The following is a 21,017-nucleotide window of genomic DNA, read 5'->3' as shown; positions in this document are numbered from 1 at the left end:
GGGTCACTTGTGGGGGGTTTCCACTGTTTAGGTACATCAGGGGCTCTCCAAATGCGACATGGCATCCGATTTCAATTCCTGCCAATTCTGCGTTGAAAAAGTCAAACGGCGCTCCTTCCGTTCTGAGCTCTGCCGTGTGCTCAAACAGTGGTTTAGCCCCACATACGGGGTATCTGCGCATTCGGGAGAAATTGCACAAAACATTTTGTGGTTCATTTTCTCTTTTTACACTTGTGAAAATAAAAAAAAATGGTTTTGAAGTAAAATGTTTGTGAAAAAAAGTTAAATGTTTATTTTTTCCTTCCATATTCCATTCATTCATGTGAAGCACCTGAAGGGTTAATAAACTTCTTGAATGTGGTTTTGAGTACATTGAGAGGTGTAGTTTTTAGAATGGTGTCACTTTTGGGTATTTTCTGTCATATTGACCCCCCAAACTCACTTCAAATGTGAGGTGGTCCCTAAAAAAAATGGTGTTGCAAATTTTGTTGTAAAAATGAGAAATCGCTGGTCAACTTTTAACCCTTATAACTTCGTAAAAAAAAAAAATTGTTTCCAAAATTGTGCAGATGTAAAGTAGACATGTGGGAAATGTTATTTATTAACTATTTTGTGCGATATCACTCTCTGATTTAAGGGCATAAAAATTAAAAGTTTGAAAATTGCAAAATTTTCTAAATTTTTGCCAAATTTTTATTTTTTTAACAAATAAGCGCAGCTCATATCTAAAAATTTTTACCACCATCATGAAGTACAATATGTCATGAGAAAACAATGTCAGAATCAGTAGGATCCGTTGAAGCGTTCTAGAGTTATGACCTCATAAAGTGACACTGGTCAGAATTGAAAAAATTGGCCCGGTCACGAAGGCAAAAACAGGCTCGGGTGTGAAGGGGTTAATAGGTTTAAAAAGGCTAAACACCATTTAGTGCCTCATGAAAGTCAATAAAGGGTGCTAGTTTATTTTATACATATACAGGTATCAAATTTACTGCGTTTTTTGTGCCAAAACCTTGATTCAGATTACTTTTTTATGAAAACGAGAACAAAATGTATCTTGACAAAAACACAGTAAAAAAATTAGCAAAAAATGCAGTAAACACTCAGCAAAACCTGTCTTTTTTACGTTGCTTCTTTATCGCCAAAAGAGCAGGTTTTGCCTACAGAAATGAAAATGCAACAAACACGCAACATGTGAACATAGCCTAAAAGTGAGGCTACAAACATATTCTTGCCTGATATTAACCTAGGAAACAATTATGTAGGCTAGAGTATAAAATATAACCTTTATTGGTGGAGGGTAACAACTTAGTCACACCTTGATCATTCTACTCATAATTAAAGGATCAGCATCTTAAATAAAACAAGTTTATATACTTGCCCATTAAATAAAACAGGATGGTCTAGAAAATAAGTGAAATTGTACTGCACAAAGACTTCCCGTCATCAAGGTAAATGGCAGGTGGAGCACAGCCTATGAATTGGTCATAAGAAACTGAAACATATGTCCTGTCACATAAAACATATGGCAGGTCTTCTATATACCTGTTTACATTACTCTACGTGGCAGCCAAAACCATGGTTGCTAGATTTTTGTAATCTACAATGTGGCAGAATCAACTAGCCAGAACATGCGGTAAGACTCCAATAAGACCAGAGCAAGGAGGAAAACCTTGTGTAATAAGTGGCATATAATCCTGCCCACTGATCTGTTTACCCCAACGCTCCTCTTTGTTAAGCACCAACGGTCTTTTGTGCCACAAACTTCACACACGCAAAAGGGTTTGCTTTACCTAGAAGGACTCGCGCCATCTAAAATTCTTCATTCAAGTGATTAACTCAATGATTAAATCAAGCGACTTCCTTATTTCTGTTCTTAACACAAAAAAAAAAAAAAAACACAGCTCAAAAGGCTCATCCTGCCTATATACAGATCACATCACATAAAATCAAGAAATCTCCTGTACCAACCAGACTACAAGCTCAAAGAATCCTGACTCCATCCCATCTGGATTAAACAGAAGCTGAAATCACTCTCGCTTCAGTAATACTCATCAGAGAAAAGCCGCAGACCACTAATGACCAGCATTAAACGTGGAGACTCCTTTGGGATCGTAAGGAGAATTTATCAGTAAGTTTTTGCTATGTAATCTGAGGAGAGCATGAGGTAGGGGTTAAAACACTAAACCCAACTATGTATCACATGTCTGGCCTTGTGTGTTTACTTAGACTGAAGCTTTAATCATCTGGTGTGGGTGGGGTTAGCTGTGGTGTGGGCGGGGTTAGCTTTCTCATCTCTGCTGCATTGCTAAATCTAAAAACTGACGGGGTCAGAACTGCTGCATCCAGTAAATCAAGTGACACATCGTTGGATTCAGGGTCTTTTTGCCGGCATCATGCTGCTCTCAGATGAGGTAGCAAAAACCTGCTAACAGATTCCCTTTAAGTGATATTATATAAGTTTTTACACGTGTTTTGTCATTTAAAGCAGGATGACAAAAATCAGCGGAGCTCTAAAAGCCCCAATTTATCATTCACTTCATTCTTCAAAATGGGCATGTGGTTAATCAAATTTTTTAAAAAGTAAAAAATTATCTATATTTTTAACTTTATTCTTTGCAACCTTTTAGTGCATTTCTCAAAATAACAAAAACTGCGCAAAAAATCTGATGTGCACAAAATTACTTTGTACAAATTTTTTTTTCAATAAGTCAGAATTAATGAATCCGGCAATAAAATCTGGAAAACCTAAACCCTCTGCCAGTGGTGAACTTAAGAAAAGAACGCAGGAACACAAAAAAGGAGCAAATGAAAAGATGAATATGGCCCAAATGAAAAATAGAAAAAAAAAGGCACAAAAGCAATAATGAATGGGCTCCTAAGGGTACAAGCACATGACGTCTTTTAGACGCTGGTCTACCCGATGAGTTCTAAAAGTTGTATATAGCAATAAACTGTATTCGCAATGCTTTCCATCGAGAATCTTAATACCAGCTGCAGTAATAAAATATGGCTGTGGTTACAGGCCTCATCAATTGGGTGCACAAGCGACAAATTTTCCATCGCACGTCTCATGGATTCAAAGTAGAATTACCCCCTACAATATTGCAAACTGTCTCTTCAGAGAGGAAGAGGACTAGAACTCTAGTGCCACCTATTGGAAGTAGCAATCCTAAAAGTCAATTTCGACCCTTTAACGAGCCTTGTCACATGGGGTACTGCCTTAAGTCATGTGACAAGGCTCGTTAAAGGGTCAACAATACTTTCAATAGGTGGCACTAGAGTTCTAGTCCTCTTCCTCTCTGAAGAGACAATTTGCATATTTCCCAGAGGAAAATTGCGGCTTTAAGTCTCCTCATCTCGGCATGCTTAGCACGTCATTCTCTGCAAGGAGACACGATACTTCTTGGATACCCCTACAATAACGAAAGGACTGAAATCCATAGTGAAAATCCACAAAAGAAACTGACATGCTCTCTGGTGTGGGTCAGTTTCTGTGCAAAAAAAAATATTGCAGCATGTGGATGACATTTGTTACAATATTATCCACATCTCATCCAAGGCTTTGTCACCCCTGACGAAGGTTTGGGTGAAACGTGCAGCACATATGTACTTTACCCCTACATATCTACATACCAGCTTGATGTAAGTACTTTACTTGATCTTTTTTCTTGGCTAAAATGGATTTAGCAATAGACACAGCAATTGTCTTCGACTAGGGGTATATTTTTAGGGGCTATTGTTTTTAGGCCCAGCTATTCATTGTGTGTATATATATATATATATATATATATATATATATATATATATATATATATATATATATATTTATTTCAGCCTTTACATTTTTTTTTTTTGTACGTATGTACTGGCATCAAACCTTTTCAGGAATACTCTGTTTATATCTTACTTATGTCTGATTATATATATTTCATTTTTTTAAGAATATTGAAATAAAATGTGATGTTTTATGAGACCTGTTTGCACTCTGTGTCCTCATGTTGGTTTTCTAGCGTGAATAGGTGCATACCAGGAGGAGCTACCTCCATATACAATATACAAAAAAAGTTACACTCTATCACGCTAAAGCATGTCAATCTGAAATATGAATAGCAATACGGCTTTTGAACATTAGGAAAAAAGTTTTGAGAGAGGAGTCCACATTCACCCAGGAATTCAGACATCAGCCTAGGATAGGTATTCACACATGGAGGGACCCATCAGTTTTTGAGGCCACCTTGACGATGGTTGATGGGCAGGTATAATTTGGCCAAATTTTATGCTAAGCTTCTCAAATTTTTTTTTCCTAATATTCAAAAGCCGTATTGCTATTCATATTGCATATATTTCACATTGACATGCTTTAGCATGATAGAGTGCAACCTATTTTTGCATATTGCATATGGAGGTAGCTCCTCCTGATATGCTCCTATTCACACTAGTCTGGATGTGCCAGTCAGTTTTTTGTAATTTGTCTTTTATAGATGCATGAAACATAACAAAAAAACAAACAAACCAGGAACATAATGGTGAGTATACAGTATATAGTAATGCTGTACTTTATTTTGCTACATAATATTCAGCTTTTTTGTGACATCCATGAGTTAAAAATTGATGGTAAAGGAAAAAAAGGTTATACAAATAGAGACAACCGATATGACGAGTTGTTCCATTACAGTTGCAGAATTCTGTGCGCTACCAAGAGTCCATGAGTAGGGGGAAAAGGGAAGGGAAAAACACCCCAACTCCATCCATGCTGGTCTACTAGCACTTCAACTCATTCAATAGTGACTGTTCAGACGTAAAGTCAATTCTAAGAGAACAAACCCTTTGCTGCAAAGGCTGCGGTACACAGTCCGATCTCAGTGTTTGCACTACGTTATGGTCTGACTGCAGCATTTACAGCAGAGGGTGTGTTACAGTGAACTTTCCTTCAGACACAGATAATGATAATTATTATAAATGCATATAACAGCACATTTTAGTGATTTGCCTCCCACCACCATTGGATTCGGCGCAGATACGGTTAATTAGAGAAAATTGCATGGCAAGCTGGAAGGCAGACACTGACAACTACCTTCTTGTCAAAGGCGTCTGGCTCAGATAGTGTTTTTCTGAATCCTGCTCTTAGTCCAGAAATAAAGGAAAAGTGAACAAAGGCCAATACTATCTTCGCCCAACAAGGTAGAATCAAAAGTAGTTGAGCAGGAAAAGGATATAATGTGAAATGAATACGTTGGAAATCAAACAAGTAGCATTGTAAAGACTCATTCAGACGAACAGACCGTTTCAAGTGCTGGATCCAGTTTTCATTCATTTTTTACCATAAATTAGTTTTCTCATGTGAAAAAATAAATTCTAAGCTTTTCTGACCCAAAGACACAGAATAAAGATGTGACTAGGATGGCATCCATGCACCGTGCGTTTTTTATGGACCCGTACTCTTAAGCGGGAGTCACACATAGCAATCTCGCTAGCGAGATCGCTGCGGAGTCACAGCTTTTGTGACACAACAGCGATCTCACCAGCGAGATCGCTGTGTGTGACAGCGATCAGCGAGCGGCCCCCCTGCCGGTAGCGCTGATCGCTGCAAGAAACCTCTGGACATATTTTTCATCGCTTGTCTCCCGCTGGCCAGCACGCATCGCTGCGTGTGACAGGCGTGAGACCAGCGATCAGCTGTAAAAATAAAAAATATAGTTATTCTCATCTTACGACGTCCCGCGCAGCCTTACTGCCTCTCTCCACGCTCCCGGTCCCAGTGATCCTTTGCACGAATGACCGCGAGACGTCGCGCTGCCGCGAGACCGTGACATTCTCGCGGTCATTCTCGCAAAGGATCACTGGGACCGGAGCGTGGAGAGAGGCAGGATGGCTGCGCGGGACGTCGGAAGGTGAGAATAACAATATTTTTTATTTTAATTCTATTTTTTTACAGGGATATGGCATCAGCGCTAACGAACACAGCGATGCCTGGCGCTCGGCATCGCTGTACTGATCGCTGGTGAAGCTGTCTGTTTGACAGCTCACCAGCGATCACATAGCGACTTACCAGCGATCCTGACACCTTGATATCGTTGTCGGGATCGCTGGTAAGTCACTATGTGTGACTCCAGCTTTAAATGTGCAAGCTTGATCTGTGATTAAGATCAAACTTTGAAACATCTTCACTTTTTTCTGCAAACATTTGGTCAGCAAAAAATATGGACATGTGAACAGCGCCATAGAATAAAAAGAGCTCATATTCTTATCGGATAAAACCAGGTAAGTGACGAATGTCTGAATGAGGCCCTAAGAGAATACTATAAAATATCATGACCATATACACCTGCACATCCTTTTCAAGAAAAACTTAAAAGGACTGTTTAAACAGAAAAAAAAAAATATGAATAAATTTCTTGATAATGAAAATTACATCAATTTAAATATACACTGTTCTGCCTTAAGAAATCTGCCGAACACCATGTAATATTCTCGTGCCGCCTAAGCAGCTCTGATTCATGGAGCCATGGACTCCACAAGGCCTGTGGCATCTTACATGAAAAGCATAGCAATAGATTCTGTCCATCGTGTGACCTGCCAGTTGGGGCCATTACCAGCACATCCCAAAATTGCTGGATTAGATAGCACCCAGGGAATCTAGGGGGCAGGACAACACCTTGAACTCTATCGTGTCCACCAAGCCATTACAATTTTTTTTTTTTTGGCACTGTGGACACTGTTCAACTGAACCAGGTTACTGCCATCAGGAAATACCATTACCAGAAAAGGGAACAAGTCTGCTCCTCCAATGCATTTAAACATCCCCATTACTACACCCTTATTCTGCCATTGAAATCTTGTCTTGAGGGTGTGTGCCCATGATCAGAAATTGCTGCGGTTTTGAAGCTGTGTGTTTATGCAGCGTCACAAACGCAACGGCCAGATGTTACAGCATAGTGGATGGGATTTCTAGAGATCATATATCCACTATGCGTGCACAGACGCCTGCGGCTCACCCGCGGACAATTACATGTCAATTTCTTTTGTGGAGACGTTAGTCTCTGCAACAGAAATTTCAACCACAGAAAGTACTGTATTTGGATGCGGTAAATCCGCATGGTTCAGGGAACACTGCGAATTTACCTGCGTGATTAAAAAGCAGCGTTTTTGACGCAGCGAAAAAACACTGCGTCCAAAGCGCTGCTACTTCTTGATCGTGGAAACGTGGCCTTATCTAATATATAAAGCTGAATGAGTGTGTGTGTGTGTATGTCTGGGATTGGCATCTGCACCGTCGCAGCTACAGCCACAAAATTTTGCACAGTCACACGTCTGGACCCCGAGAGCGTTATAGGCTATGTGGTGAGGCGAAGTTTTAAACCCGCGCGTTCTAATTCACCAAACAATTTGGCCTATTATTCTTATCATTTCTATGGTGTTATCGTCCTTCTGTAAAGTTGGAAATAACACAATTTATTACCGTGCCAACACAGACCACCCTCTGACACAGACTGCAGGGGGAGCCCAGTATCACACAGGATAGGATTAGATACACGGCTCAGCAGTCAGTATCACACAGGAGAGGATTAGATACACAGCACAGCAGACAGTATCCCACAGGATAGGATTAGATACACAGCTGAGCACACAGTATCACACAGAATAGTATTAGATACACGGCTCAGAAGACAGTATCACACAGAATAGGATTAGATACACGGCTCAGCAGTCAGTATCACACAGAATAGGATTAGATACACAGCTCAGCAGTCAGTATCACACAGGAGAGGATTAGACACATGGCTCAGCAGTCAGTATCACACAGGAGAGGATTAGATACACGGCTGAGCAGTCAGTAACACACGATAGGATTAGATACACAGCTCAGCAGACATCATCACACAGGATAGGGTTAGATACACGGCTCAGAAACAGGATGTGCCAAAGGAGAGGATATTTTCATTCCAAGAATTCCACTCATTCCATCTGATTTGTTTTTTGATTTTAAACGCCTCCAGTTTCCAGTTCAACTGCTATTTGCAATGTCCATTAACAATGCTCAGGGACAGTCCTTGAAAGTAGCAGGGATCGATTTGCTCTCTCCATGCTTTTCTCATGGTCAACTTTACGTGGTCTGTTCAAGAGTTGGAACTACCAAAAATCTGTTCATCTTTGCACCGAAAGGAAAAACCAAAAATCTTGAATGAGTTGAAAATAAAATACTATCAATACTTGGGTAATCGTTTAGCTAATTTGTGTTGCAAATCTGTAAAGTTGAAAATATGATGTGACATGTTTTTATGTGCAATATAATCATTATAATTTGTTATAACTAACCACAGTTGGTTACTATGCCCAGGCAATGCTGGGCTCTTCAGCTAGTTTTATACCAATGGATGTATATGTGCAAAATTACCGTAAGTTAGTTAGAGCTGCCCGCTGTGTGCAAATTACCCAAGACTAGTCTGGTGAGGTATTAACTCACTGAGACTAGTCTGACCTCAGTAACTGCAGTCACTCCTCTTGGCTTCATTGACACTTTCTGCAAGGCTCACATCTTGTCCTCAGCCCATACTGAGAAGACATGACCGGGGAAAGGAATATCAATCATTTCAACCATCATATTATAGAGCACTTTGTACTTACAATTGCTCATTTTGCCTTTCTACCCAGCTAATTCTTCTGTTTTCCATTATGCCTAAGACATCACAGGATTAAAAACTGACTAGCTGAATCCTTCTAAGCTCTATGTAGAAACAGGTCAATTTTCCCTGCATGACTCATGAGTAAGTCAATGAAAAATGTCCTGACAGAGGGAAAGGAACAGAGCTGTTGGGTCAGGAATTGAAGAGGGAACTGATAAATGAAGGGACAAGAGACTTCCTGTTTCTACACAGAGAAGAGAAAATAGAAGAATAAGCTTTGTAGGAAGGCAAAATGAGGAATTTTAAGTACACAGTGCTATATAATGTGATGACTGCAATATATTAAGAGGATAAATGCTTTGATGGGAGAGTTCCTTCAATAAGCTCTAACCTGTAAAGTAGTTTTACAAGAGTAGTTTTACAAGCACTTTACAATTTTACCCATTTAAAGGGAATCTGTCACCACATTTTACCTATCTAAACTACTAACATGGTCTTAGGCTAGTTTCACATTAGCGTTTTTTTGCGCAGCGCATCGGGCGCATAAAAAACGCAAAGAAAAACGCAAAACAAACGCGCGTTTTTTTAACGTCATGCGCACGCTGATGTGTAAAAAAAACGCAGCGTTGTTTGCGTTTTACATGCGTTTTTTGCATGCGTTGGCGTTTTTTATGCGCATGCGTTTTTAAGTGTGACGTTTTTTCCATTGTCTAGAGAACAGTCTAGACTTGTTTAACTCAAAAACGCATGCGCAAAAAAACGCAAGCGTGCGCAAGACCATGCGCACGCATGCGTTCCCATAGGCTCCAATGTGGTGTTTTTGCGCATTCCGTGCGCAAGCGTTTTTTTGACGAGACAGGGCGGAACCAAAAATGCAACATGTTGCGTCTGGCGCGCCTGGCGCAAAAGACAAAAAAACGCATGCGCACGAAAACGCAAGTATGCGCAAGACCATGCGCACGTCATGTTAAGTATAGGTGCGCAGTGCGCATGCGCACGGGTGCGCACGATGCGCTGCGCACAAAAGCGCTAATGTGAAACCAGCCTTACATGTCATAGATTGCTGAGGAAAGTGATGCCTATGTGTCTCATATCAGATGCCTTGTTGCTAAAGCCCCCGTCACAAACAGCGATCTCGCTAGCGAGATCGCTGCTGAGTCACAAGTTTTGTGACGCAACAGTGATCTCATCAGGGAGATCGCTGTGTGTGACACTTATCAGCGACCAGCTCCCCTGCCGGGTATCGCTGATCGTGCTGTAATGGCCAGGACATTTTATTGATCGTTGGTCTCCCGCTGGCCAGCACACATCGCTGCTTGTGGCAGGCGGGAGACCAGCGATCAGCGAGCTGGATGCTGGTAACCAAGGTAAACATCGGGTTTCAAAGCGCAGCGCTTAGAAACCCGATGTGTACGTTAGATACCAGTTCGTTGGTGCAGTGAGCTGGTAACCAAGGTAAACATCGGGTTTCTAAGCACCGCGCCGCGCTTAGAAACCCGATGTATACCTTGGTTACCAGCTCCCTGCACCAGCGTGCTGGTATGTTAACGTACACTGCGGGTAACTAAGCGACGTGCGTCGCTTGTTATCCGCGTGTCGCTGTCCTGATCGCTGGTGAAGCTGCCTATTTGGCAGCTCACCAGCGATCATGTAGCGACACACCAGCGATCCTGACAAGTTAATATCGTTGTCGCTGGCGAGTCGCTATGTGTGACGGGGCCCTAAGAAATCATCTTTTATCGCTGTATATAAATGACCTCTTCCAGGCTCGGAGGTACTGGGAAGTGTGGTTCATTACACAATGGCATATGGTCAGTATGGGACTTTTTAAACTTTGCATAGGTGCTCCTTTATGCTTGTGTGAGAGTCACAACACATGCATAGAGAGCCTGTGTGTTATGACAGTCACACAGCCACTACACATGCAGCTGCGGCGTCGAACAGCTGATTATTGGGAGCTCACCAGGTATCTGGGTTCTCGATGCAGCTAGTCGGTAAGCGGTATAGCTATTTGGATAAGGAGTTATCCGAAACTATTCGATCAACCCTTCTAATCATCAACATTAACAGAAATAAACACTTGAAATAGAGTACTCGGTTTGTAATTTATTTATTTTACTCATTTATATAGCACCATTAATTCCACAGCGCTTTACACACATTATTGGCGCTGTCCCCGATGGGGCTCACAATCTAGAATCCCTATCAGTATGTCTTTGGAATGTGGGAGGAAACCCACGCAAGCACAGGGACAACTTGGTGTAATTTGAACCCAGGACCCCAGTGCTGCAGTGCTAACCACTGAGCCAACGTGCCGCCCTACATTGTAATGACTATTTATAAGTTTCACTTTTTGTATTGAAGAACTGAAAAAGTTAACTTTTTGATGATATTCTAATTTAGTGAGAAGCACCTGTATAACTCTGCCTCCAGAGCTTATTTTACATGAAGGAGGCATTCCCTGTGTGAGACACGTAACAACAACAAAACAGGAGAAATGAAATGTGCCTTCTTGCAAACACTTATTTTGCAGCTCTCTGAGTTCTGCTGTATTGTAACAATATTGCAGCCCTGTCTGCCTGTGAGCTGGAAGCTGAAAGGACCCTGCAGATGTGTCCGGTATAATCACAGCAGGCTCTATGATGAGATCAGGAGAGCAGAGGAGCCATTATACATTACCCTGGTAACGTCCCCTTAGTGTAAAATAAGCTTTGGAGGCAGAGTTAATTTCCAGGCAGTGTCCTCCCCAGAGTTTGGAAGAGGTCATTTATATAAAGTGATAAATGATGATTTTTCAGTAACAAGGCATCTGATATGAGACACACCGGCATCACTTTCTTCAGCAATCTATAACCTGTATGACCATATTAATAGTTTACATATGTCAAATGTGGCGACAGATTCCCTTTAAGAACTTGAGAAACTAGGAGATTGTATTTATGCATTATACGTTAATTTGAAAACTAAGACCAAGGATTACCAGCACAAAATTGCCCAGGGAAATTCACTGCGCATGCTGGCTTGGCTTCTTCTCATAGCACATCTCTTTCCCAGGTAAGTGTCACACAGACACCTAAACACTTAATGTAAAGAAAACTGTGACTCATTAGCCAAGGAGGAGTAACACACACAATGCACATACTGCTCCTTCTATACAGGCGGTGGGTATGTGCGCTGTGTGTGTTACCAACTCTCTGCATAGAAGGAGCAATAAAACATACAGTGGGGGAAAAAAGTATGTAGGCAGCCAACAATTGTGCAAGTTCTCCCACTTAAAAAGATGAGAGAGGCCTGTAATTGACATCATAGGTAGACCACAGCCATGAGAGTCAAAATGAGAAAACAAATCCAGAAAATCATCTTGTCTGATTTGGCAAGACTTATTTTGCAAATTATGGTGGAAAATAAGTATTACCCACTACCTGTAGAGGAGCAGCAACGCATATAATGCACATACCGTCTATACAGAAGCAGTAACACATACATTGCACATAATGCTCCTTCTCTCCTGGCAGTGGGTATGTGCAATGTATGTGTTCCTGCTCATATATAGGCTGTAAATATGTGTTACTGCTCCTTCTATACAGACCATGACAGACCATGGGTATGTGCATTGTACGTGTTACTGCTCCTCAAGAGGTGGTGGGTATGTACACTGTATGTTTTATTGCTCTATACAGACGGTGGGTAACACATATAATATCCATACCCATCGCCTGTACAGAAGGAGCAGTAACACATAAAATGCCCATACCCACCGCCTGTACAGAAGGAGCAGTAACACATACAATGCCCATATCCACCGCCTGTACAGAAGGCGTAGTAACACATACAATGCCCATACCCACCGCCTGTACAGAAGGCGCAGTAACACATACAATGCCCATACCCACCGCCCGTACAGAATGAGCAGTAACACATACAATGCCCATACCCACCGCCCGTACAGAATGAGCAGTAACACATACAATGCCCATACCCACCGCCCGTACAGAATGAGCAGTAACACATACAATGCCCATATCCACCGCCTGTACAGAAGGAGCAGTAACACATACAATACCCATACCCACCGCCTGTACAGAAGGAGCAGTAACACATACAATACCCATACCCACCGCCCGTACAGAAGGAGCAGTAACACATACAATGCCCATACCCACCGCCCATACAGAATGAGCAGTAACACATACAATGCCCATACCCACCACCCGTACAGAATGAGCAGTAACACACACAATGCCCATATCCACCGCCTGTACAGAAGGAGCAGTAACACATACAATACCCATATCCACCGCCTGTACAGAAGGAGCAGTAACACATACAATGCCCATATCCACCGCCTGTACAGAAGGAGCAGTAACACATACAATGCCCATATCCACCGCCTGTACAGAAGGAGCAGTAACACATACAATGCCCATACCCACCTCCTGTACAGAAGCAGTAACACATACAATGCCCATATCCACCGCCTGTACAGAAGGAGCAGTAACACATACAATGCCCATACCCACCTCCTGTACAGAAGCAGTAACACATACAATGCCCATATCCACCGCCTGTACAGAAGGAGCAGTAACACATACAATGCCCATATCCACCGCCTGTACAGAAGGAGCAGTAACACATACAATGCCCATACCCACCTCCTGTACAGAAGCAGTAACACATACAATGCCCATATCCACCGCCTGTACAGAAGGAGCAGTAACACATACAATGCCCATATCCACCGCCTGTACAGAAGGAGCAGTAACACATACAATGCCCATACCCACCTCCTGTACAGAAGCAGTAACACATACAATGCCCATATCCACCGCCTGTACAGAAGGAGCAGTAACACATACAATGCCCATATCCACCGCCTGTACAGAAGGAGCAGTAACACATACAATGCCCATATCCACCGCCCGTACAGAAGGAGCAGTAACACATACAATGCCCATACCCACCGCCCGTACAGAAGCAGTAACACATACAATGCACATATCCACCGCCTGTACAGAAGGAGCAGTAACACATACAATGCCCATACCCACCGCCCGTACAGAAGCAGTAACACATACAATGCCCATACCCACCGCCTGTACAGAAGGAGCAGTAACACATACAATGTCCATATCCACCGCCTGTACAGAAAGCGCAGTAACACATACAATGCCCATACCCACCGCATGTACAGTAGGAGCAGTAACACATACAATGCCCATACCCACCTCCTGTACAGAAGCAGTAACACATACAATGCCCATATCCACCGCCCGTACAGAAGGAGCAGTAACACATACAATGCCCATACCCACCGCCCTTACAGAAGCAGTAACACATACAATGCCCATATCCACCGTCTGTACAGAATGCGCAGAAACACATACAATGCCCATATCCACCACCTGTACAGAAAGAGCAGTAACACATACAATGCCCATACCCACCTCCTGTACAGAAGGCGCAGTAACACATACAATGCCCATATCCACCGCCTGTACAGAAGGCGCTGTAACACATACAATACCCATACCCACCTCCCGTACAGAAGGAGCAGTAACACATACAATACCCATACCCACCGCCCGTACAGAAGGAGCAGTAACACATACAATGTCCATATCCACCGTCTGTACAGAAGGCGCAGTAACACATACAATGTCCATATCCACCGCCCGTACAGAAGGCGCAGTAACACATACAATACCCATACCCACCGCCCGTACAGAAGGAGCAGTAACACATACAATACCCATACCCACCGCCCGTACAGAAGGAGCAGTAACACATACAATGCCCATACCCACCGCCCATACAGAATGAGCAGTAACACACACAATGCCCATACCCACCACCCGTACAGAATGAGCAGTAACACACACAATGCCCATATCCACCGCCTGTACAGAAGGAGCAGTAACACATACAATACCCATACCCACCGACTGTACAGAAGGAGCAGTAACACATACAATACCCATACCCACCGACTGTACAGAAGGAGCAGTAACACATACAATACCCATACCCACCGCCTGTACAGAAGGAGCAGTAACACATACAATACCCATACCCACCGCCTGTACAGAAGGAGCAGTAACACATACAATGTCCATATCCACCGTCTGTACAGAAGGAGCAGTAACACATACAATGTCCATATCCACCGTCTGTACAGAAGGCGCAGTAACACATACAATGCTCATATCCACCGCCTGTACAGAAGGAGCAGTAACACATACAATGCCCATACCCACCGCCTGTACAGAAACACATACAATGCCCATATCCACCGCCTGTACAGAAGGCGCAGTAACACATACAATACCCATACCCACCGCCTGTACAGAAACACATACAATGCCCATATCCACCGCCTGTACAGAAGGCGCAGTAACACATACAATACCCATACCCACCGCCTGTACAGAAACACATACAATGCCCATATCCACCGCCTGTACAGAAGGCGCAGTAACACATACAATGCCCATACCCACCGCCTGTACAGAAGGCGCAGTAACACATACAATGCCCATACCCACCTCCTGTACAGAAGGCGCAGTAACACATACAATGCCCATATCCACCGCCTGTACAGAAGGCGCAGTAACACATACAATACCCATACCCACCGCCTGTACAGAAACACATACAATGCCCATATCCACCGCCTGTACAGAAGGCGCAGTAACACATACAATGCCCATACCCACCGCCTGTACAGAAGGCGCAGTAACACATACAATGCCCATACCCACCTCCTGTACAGAAGGCGCAGTAACACATACAATGCCCATATCCACCGCCTGTACAGAAGGCGCAGTAACACATACAATGCCCATATCCACCGCCTGTACAGAAGGCGCAGTAACACATACAATGCCCATACCCACCGCCTGTACAGAAGGCGCAGTAACACATACAATGCCCATACCCACCGCCTGTACAGAAGGCGCAGTAACACATACATATATATATATATACACACACACTGCACCCCCCGCCTGTAGAGACACAGCAGCAGCACTACACTACATGTCAGCAATAAACAATGAGCCTACAGGGCTCCTCCATCCCACACAGCAGGAAGAGCCGGGCACTGGGTGACCAGTCTGCACTGGTGCCTTGTGGCGATGCTCCCAGTCAGTGGCACAGCCCTTCCCTCAGCACCAGCCTCTGCTGACAGCTACTCACTTTTTCCGAGCCTTCTCCTTCTTTCCCTTCGGCCTCCTCTTCCGGGCCTGCATGGCCAGCACTGGGAAGAAACAGGGAAGACACGTTAATAGGACGGAGCCGGGCGCGCAGACAATGGCGCCGGGCAGTAGGGCAGTAAGTGTGCGCAGCGTCTTACCCTTCCCCGAGCTCATGTCCTCCCTGCTCAGCGCGCCGCTGCCGGTGCCGGCCGGGGCTCTGTACACGCAGGCGCAACCCTCAGCTTCCATGGGCCGTGTATGATCGCGCCGTACAACGCGCTGCTCTCTACACACTGCGTCACCCGCTCCCTCCTCTGACTCCTCTCCTAGGCAACCGCTGCCTCCGGTGTACGACTGCGCCGCAGGGGGCGCTCTTGCCTCGCTCTGAGCTTGTTTGTGGCTGGGAGGACTGGAGGTTAGGTGGCGGCGGCGGGTGAGCAGGCAGCGCTGCACGTGTGGTGAAGGGACTGGTGCTCGCTGGTGTCGCCCGCTTCCGTTATTGTAGTCTCCGCAGACACGTGCTGCACGTTGGCCGTTTCCAGGTGACAGGTCAGTAGTGTGTAGACAGTCGGCGGCCTGCTCAGGTGTGCTGCCAATGGCGGTCTGTAGTCTGCTTCCTGCAGTGTAAAGGCTGGTAAGAACTGTTCCCACGGCTTGGGTATACCCCTATGGGAGGACGGAGCATCTGATGCATGAAGCAGGAAAGGGGTCGTCTGGGCAAAACAACACTTTACCCAAGAGATGGACGATATTATTATTTTTTATATAGTACCATTGATTCCATGGTGCTGTATATGAGAAGGGGTTACATACAAATTACAGCTATCACTTACAGTAAACTAACAATGACAGACTGATACAAATGGGAGAGGACCCTGCCCTTTCAGGCTTACATGCTGCAGGATGGTGGGGAAGGAGACAGTAGGTTGGTGGGCTGCAGCAGTTCCGGAGTTGGTTGAGGTGAGCGGGGTCATTGCAGGCTGTAAGCTTTCTTGAAGAGATGGGTTTTCAGGTTCCGTCTGAAGGATCCAATTGTGGTTGATAGTCGGACGTGTTGGGGCAAAGAATATCAGAAGATGGGGGCGGTTGGGTGAGGAGCGAATAAGTGTGGAGGAGAGAAGGAGATCTTGAGAGGACCGGAGATTACGCGAGGGAAGGTATCGGGAGATTAGTTCAGAGATATATGGAGGAAACAGGTTATAGATGGCCTTGTAGGTCAGTATTAGTAATTTGAACTGGATACGCTGAGGGAGTGGGAGCCAGTGAAGAGATTTGCAGAGGGGAAAAGCGGAGGAGTAGCGAGGAGAGATGAATTAGTCGGGCGGCAGAGTTAAGGATGGACTGGAGAGGTGCGAGGGTGTTAGCAGGGAGACCACAGAAAAGGATGTTGCAGTAGTCGAGGCGGGAGATGATGAGGGCATGCACAAGCATTTTAGTAGATTGAGGGTTAAGGAATGGACGGATTCTGGAAATATTTTTGCGCTGGAGGCGACAGGAGGTAGAAAGAGCTTGGATGAGCGGTTTGAAGGACAGGCAGAGTCAAGGGTTACTCCGAGGCAGCGGACTTCCGGTACTGGGGAAAGTGTGATGTCATTAATTGTTATAGCTAGGTCGGGTAAGGAAGATCTATGAGATGGAGGAAAGATGATGAGTTCAGATTTGTCCACATTGAGCTTGAGGAAGCGAGAGGAGAAGGAGGAGGATATGGCTGATAGACATTCTGGGATTTTGGACAGCAGAGAGGTGACATCTGGGCCAGAGAGGTAGATCTGGTGGTACTGGAATCCGTGGGACTTTGAGTTGCCCCAGACCAAGTGTATAGATTGAGAAGAGTAGGGGTCCTAAAACAGAGCCTTGGGGGACTCCACAGAGAGAGGATGGGATGAGGAGGTGGTGTGGGAGTGGGAGACGCTGAATGTGCGGTTGGAAAGGTATGAGGAGATCCAGGATAGGGAAAGGCCTTTGATGCCGATGGAGGAGAGGATCTGTAGTAGGAGGCAGTGGTCAACTGTGTCAAATGCAGAGGACAGGTCTAGAAACAGGAGTAGAGTATTGTCCATTTGATTTGGCTGTAAGTAGGTCGTTAGTAATTTTGGTCAGAGCTGTCTCAGTGGAGTGATGGGGGCGGAAACCATATTGTAGATTGTCAAACAACAAGTTAGATGAGAGGTGGGAGGAAAATTCAGCGTGAATGTGCTGTTCCAGGAGTTTGGAAGCGAATGGGAGCAACGATATTGGGCGATAGCTGGACATAGCGGTTGGGTCGAGGGTTGGCTTTTTAAGGATAGGCGTGATTGTGGCATGTTTGAAAGCAGAAGGGAAGGTACCGGACGTTAGTGATAGGTTGAAGAAGTGGGTTAGGGATGGGATAAGTGTGGTGATGAGGTTGGAGGGGAGGTGGGATGGGATGAGGTGCGATTTGGAGAAGAGATGATCAAGCTCCCCTTCAGTGATGTTGGAGAGTGAGGTTATGGGGTTTGGGCATTGGTCTGGTATACAAAGGGGTTGTGGTGGTTGCCTTATTTGGTCAATCTTGTTTTTGAAGTGTGTGGCAAAGTCCTCGGCAGAGATGAGGGAGGTTGGAGGGGGCAGTGGTGAGTGGAGGAGGGATTTAAAAGTTTTGAACAACTGTTTGGGGTTGTAAGATAGGGAAGATATGAGGGTTGTAAAGTAGGCCTGTTTAGCAGAGGTGAGGGCAGATTTGAAATAGTGTGTTGCCTATTTGAATGTGGTGAAGTCATCTTGCAAATTTGTTTTCTTCCAGCGCCACTCTACAATCCTGGACACTTGCCGGAGCTTTTTAGTGGTGTTATTGTGCCAGGGTTGTCTGTTGATATGTCGCATTCTGCCATGAACGAGAGGGGCAACCGCGTCAATAGCTGATGCGAGAGTGGCATTGTAGAACGCAGTGGCACCGTCTGTGACCATATAGGAAACCTAGTAACCTCAGCCGTACTCGTCTACCTGGAGCCAACCGAGGCCGGTCACAAAGTGGTGATGTCACTGCTCCATCAGCTGCCGGATGGTTGCCGCCTGTGATTAGCTGCAGCATGGGATGTTTTAGGATGAGTGCAGACGTACTTTTTGGCCCTGCGGATTTTTCCGCGCAGAATGGAAGAAATCCGCAGGTCAAATGACCTGCATTTTTCCTGCGGATTTCTTCCATTTTTTATGCGGTTCTCTTGCGGTTTTTGTGCGGTTTTCCACTGCGGTTTTCCCCCTGCGGATTTGGTGACAGGGGAGATGGAAAACCGCACAAAAGAAGTGACATGCTGCGGATTTTGTACCGCAGGAAAACCGCGTGGAAAAATCCGCAGCGTCTGCACAGCGGTTTTTTTTTTCATTGATTTTAAGGCTACTGTACATCACAATGCGGATATGCAACGTTTCTGCACGGTAAAATCCGCTGCAAATCTGTATCGTGTGCACACAGCCTTAAGGTGTCGCACATCTCTGTGCCACCAGATCCCTGCAGCCGATCACAAGCCGCAGTTTTCCGGCGACTGCCAAGTTCTATGTCTGCTCAGAGCAGCCTCCGCCACACTCGGGTGGGGTCCAGTAGGCGAGACTGGCTGAGGCTATTCTTTTTACATATCCAGTCACCTGGGCAAAGTTTTATTTGACCCTGTCAGCCCCTCCAGACCAGTTTGGGCCATTTAGCCCTGTTCCTGACCTGACACATTTTGTTCTTTCTTCGTACATGCAGTATAAGAGCTGTACAGTTTTCTTCTCATTCAGCTAGTCAATTTTTTTTTATATCTTTTTGTTACACATGGGACCTAATTATTGTTCTTTTATTTATTTTTTTTTTGGGTGGGGAGGATATCAGCAGGGGAAAAAAGAGGAAATGGTTGTCTTTCTCTTATTTTTATGACAACAACAGATCTGTAAAATAGTTTTTAAAGGGAATCTGTCACCCATTTTTAGTGATATCATATAAAGATATCATTCAATTCTGTGTCACAAAAGGATTATATTAGTACTTTTGATCGCCCCTGACCCCACACCTTTGATGCATAAATACCTTTTTAATCACTCGTCCGATGGGCGTGCCTTATTCTCCTCCCCCTCCCCCCACACCTTGGCTTGCTGGACGTAATTTCATCTGTGAATATCACAGATGCCGTTGTGTTTTCTCGCCTGCGCATTGATAAGGCCGCTCACGCTTGCGCAGTATGCTTTGCCCAACTATGCGCGGGTATTTTTCCCTGCCGTCTATGACCTGGAAGTCTTCACCAGGGCTGTGGAGTCGGTGCTCATTTTGGTGGAGTCAGTATAAAATGGACCGACTCCTAAAATATATAATAAATTGGGTACAGTAGTTCAATGCAGAATGTGCTGAATATTTTTTCATAGGAATTTGGGAAAGTTATGAAATGTCCTATAAATGGCTGTTCTATTCCTGACCTAAGGCTATATTCACACACAGCGTTTTCGCTGCGTTTTTTGAGGATATGTTTTTCAGCTGCAAAAGCAGATCAGCTTTTTAAAAATACCGCATGCTCATTCAGCCCAAAAACGGATCCTCACAAAACAATGTGTCTGAATGTCATATTTTGAAACCCGTTGACTTTGCTGGGATGCCCAGAGTTACTGCATTTTACTGGAAAAATCGGAGCCGCAAAAACGCTGTGTGAATCATGGCCGTAGCCAGCGAGGGGCAGGGGGGGCAGTTGCCCCCCCCTAGAAGCAGGGACACGCACCTATCAAAACTCAATTGTATATGCTGCAGTGCTCCCGTCCTGCATCGGCTCCAGACTGCAGGGGGCAATCTCCCCTCCTATGTCCTGTCTTCTGCCATCTTCACCAGAGAGAGGAGGGGGAGGGGTGACTGCCCTGCACAGGATCCGGATCCTGGTCCCCGAGCTGGAGAAAGTGAGAAAGTTGTGCACACGCTGCAGCTGGCAGTAAGCGAGAGTCTGCAAGAGGGACATGCTGGAAATCTGATTGGAAAAGTGAGGAAATTGGATATTGCCGTCAGAACCCCTAAAATTGATTCCATCTTGAAGAGACGTGCTGGGAAAGGGGCAATTGTCGATCAAGCCACTCGGTGGGGCAGCACTTATTTAATGATTGAGCGATTGCTTGAACTAAAACCGGTTCTTATAGATATGGCGAACCATCAGGTAACCCTAAATGAAGGTCAATGGACACAGGTGGCTGAATTGAAGGAATTGCTTAATCATCCATTTACTGT

The 21,017-nt window shown here is 44.7% G+C and overlaps 2 protein-coding genes across 7 annotated transcripts in view; one reads left to right on the top strand and one right to left on the bottom strand.

Moving 5' to 3' along the window:
- SRPK2 (SRSF protein kinase 2) overlaps positions 1-16,111 on the bottom strand; it is a 226,512-nt gene extending 210,401 nt beyond the window's left edge. For all 3 annotated transcript variants that reach the window (XM_073573616.1, XM_073573612.1, XM_073573614.1), the window contains exons 1-2: positions 15,979-16,111; positions 15,822-15,882 (exon numbers count right to left, since the gene is read on the bottom strand). In XM_073573616.1, coding sequence (XP_073429717.1) covers positions 15,822-15,882; positions 15,979-16,069 — 152 coding nt within the window. In that variant the 5' untranslated portion in view covers positions 16,070-16,111. The remainder of the gene's footprint in view (positions 1-15,821; positions 15,883-15,978) is intronic.
- Positions 15,824-21,017, top strand: part of PUS7 (pseudouridine synthase 7) — an 86,175-nt gene continuing 80,981 nt past the window's right edge. For 2 of the 4 annotated variants that reach the window (XM_073573620.1, XM_073573617.1), the window contains exon 1: positions 16,231-16,369. The gene's annotated coding sequence lies outside the window, so the exon portion shown is untranslated. Of the gene's footprint in view, positions 15,957-16,230; positions 16,455-21,017 lie in introns of those variants that run through there. The other 2 variants (XM_073573619.1, XM_073573618.1) reach the window with 2 other exon arrangements.

This window comes from Dendrobates tinctorius, unplaced genomic scaffold (assembly GCF_039654945.1).
Source record: "Dendrobates tinctorius isolate UK_male_01 unplaced genomic scaffold, ASM3965494v1 ptg000035l, whole genome shotgun sequence".
In the NCBI taxonomy this organism is placed as follows: Eukaryota; Metazoa; Chordata; class Amphibia; order Anura; family Dendrobatidae; genus Dendrobates; species Dendrobates tinctorius.
The sequence above is the reverse complement of the archived record's forward strand: the minus strand, read 5'-3'. Positions and strand labels throughout refer to the sequence as shown.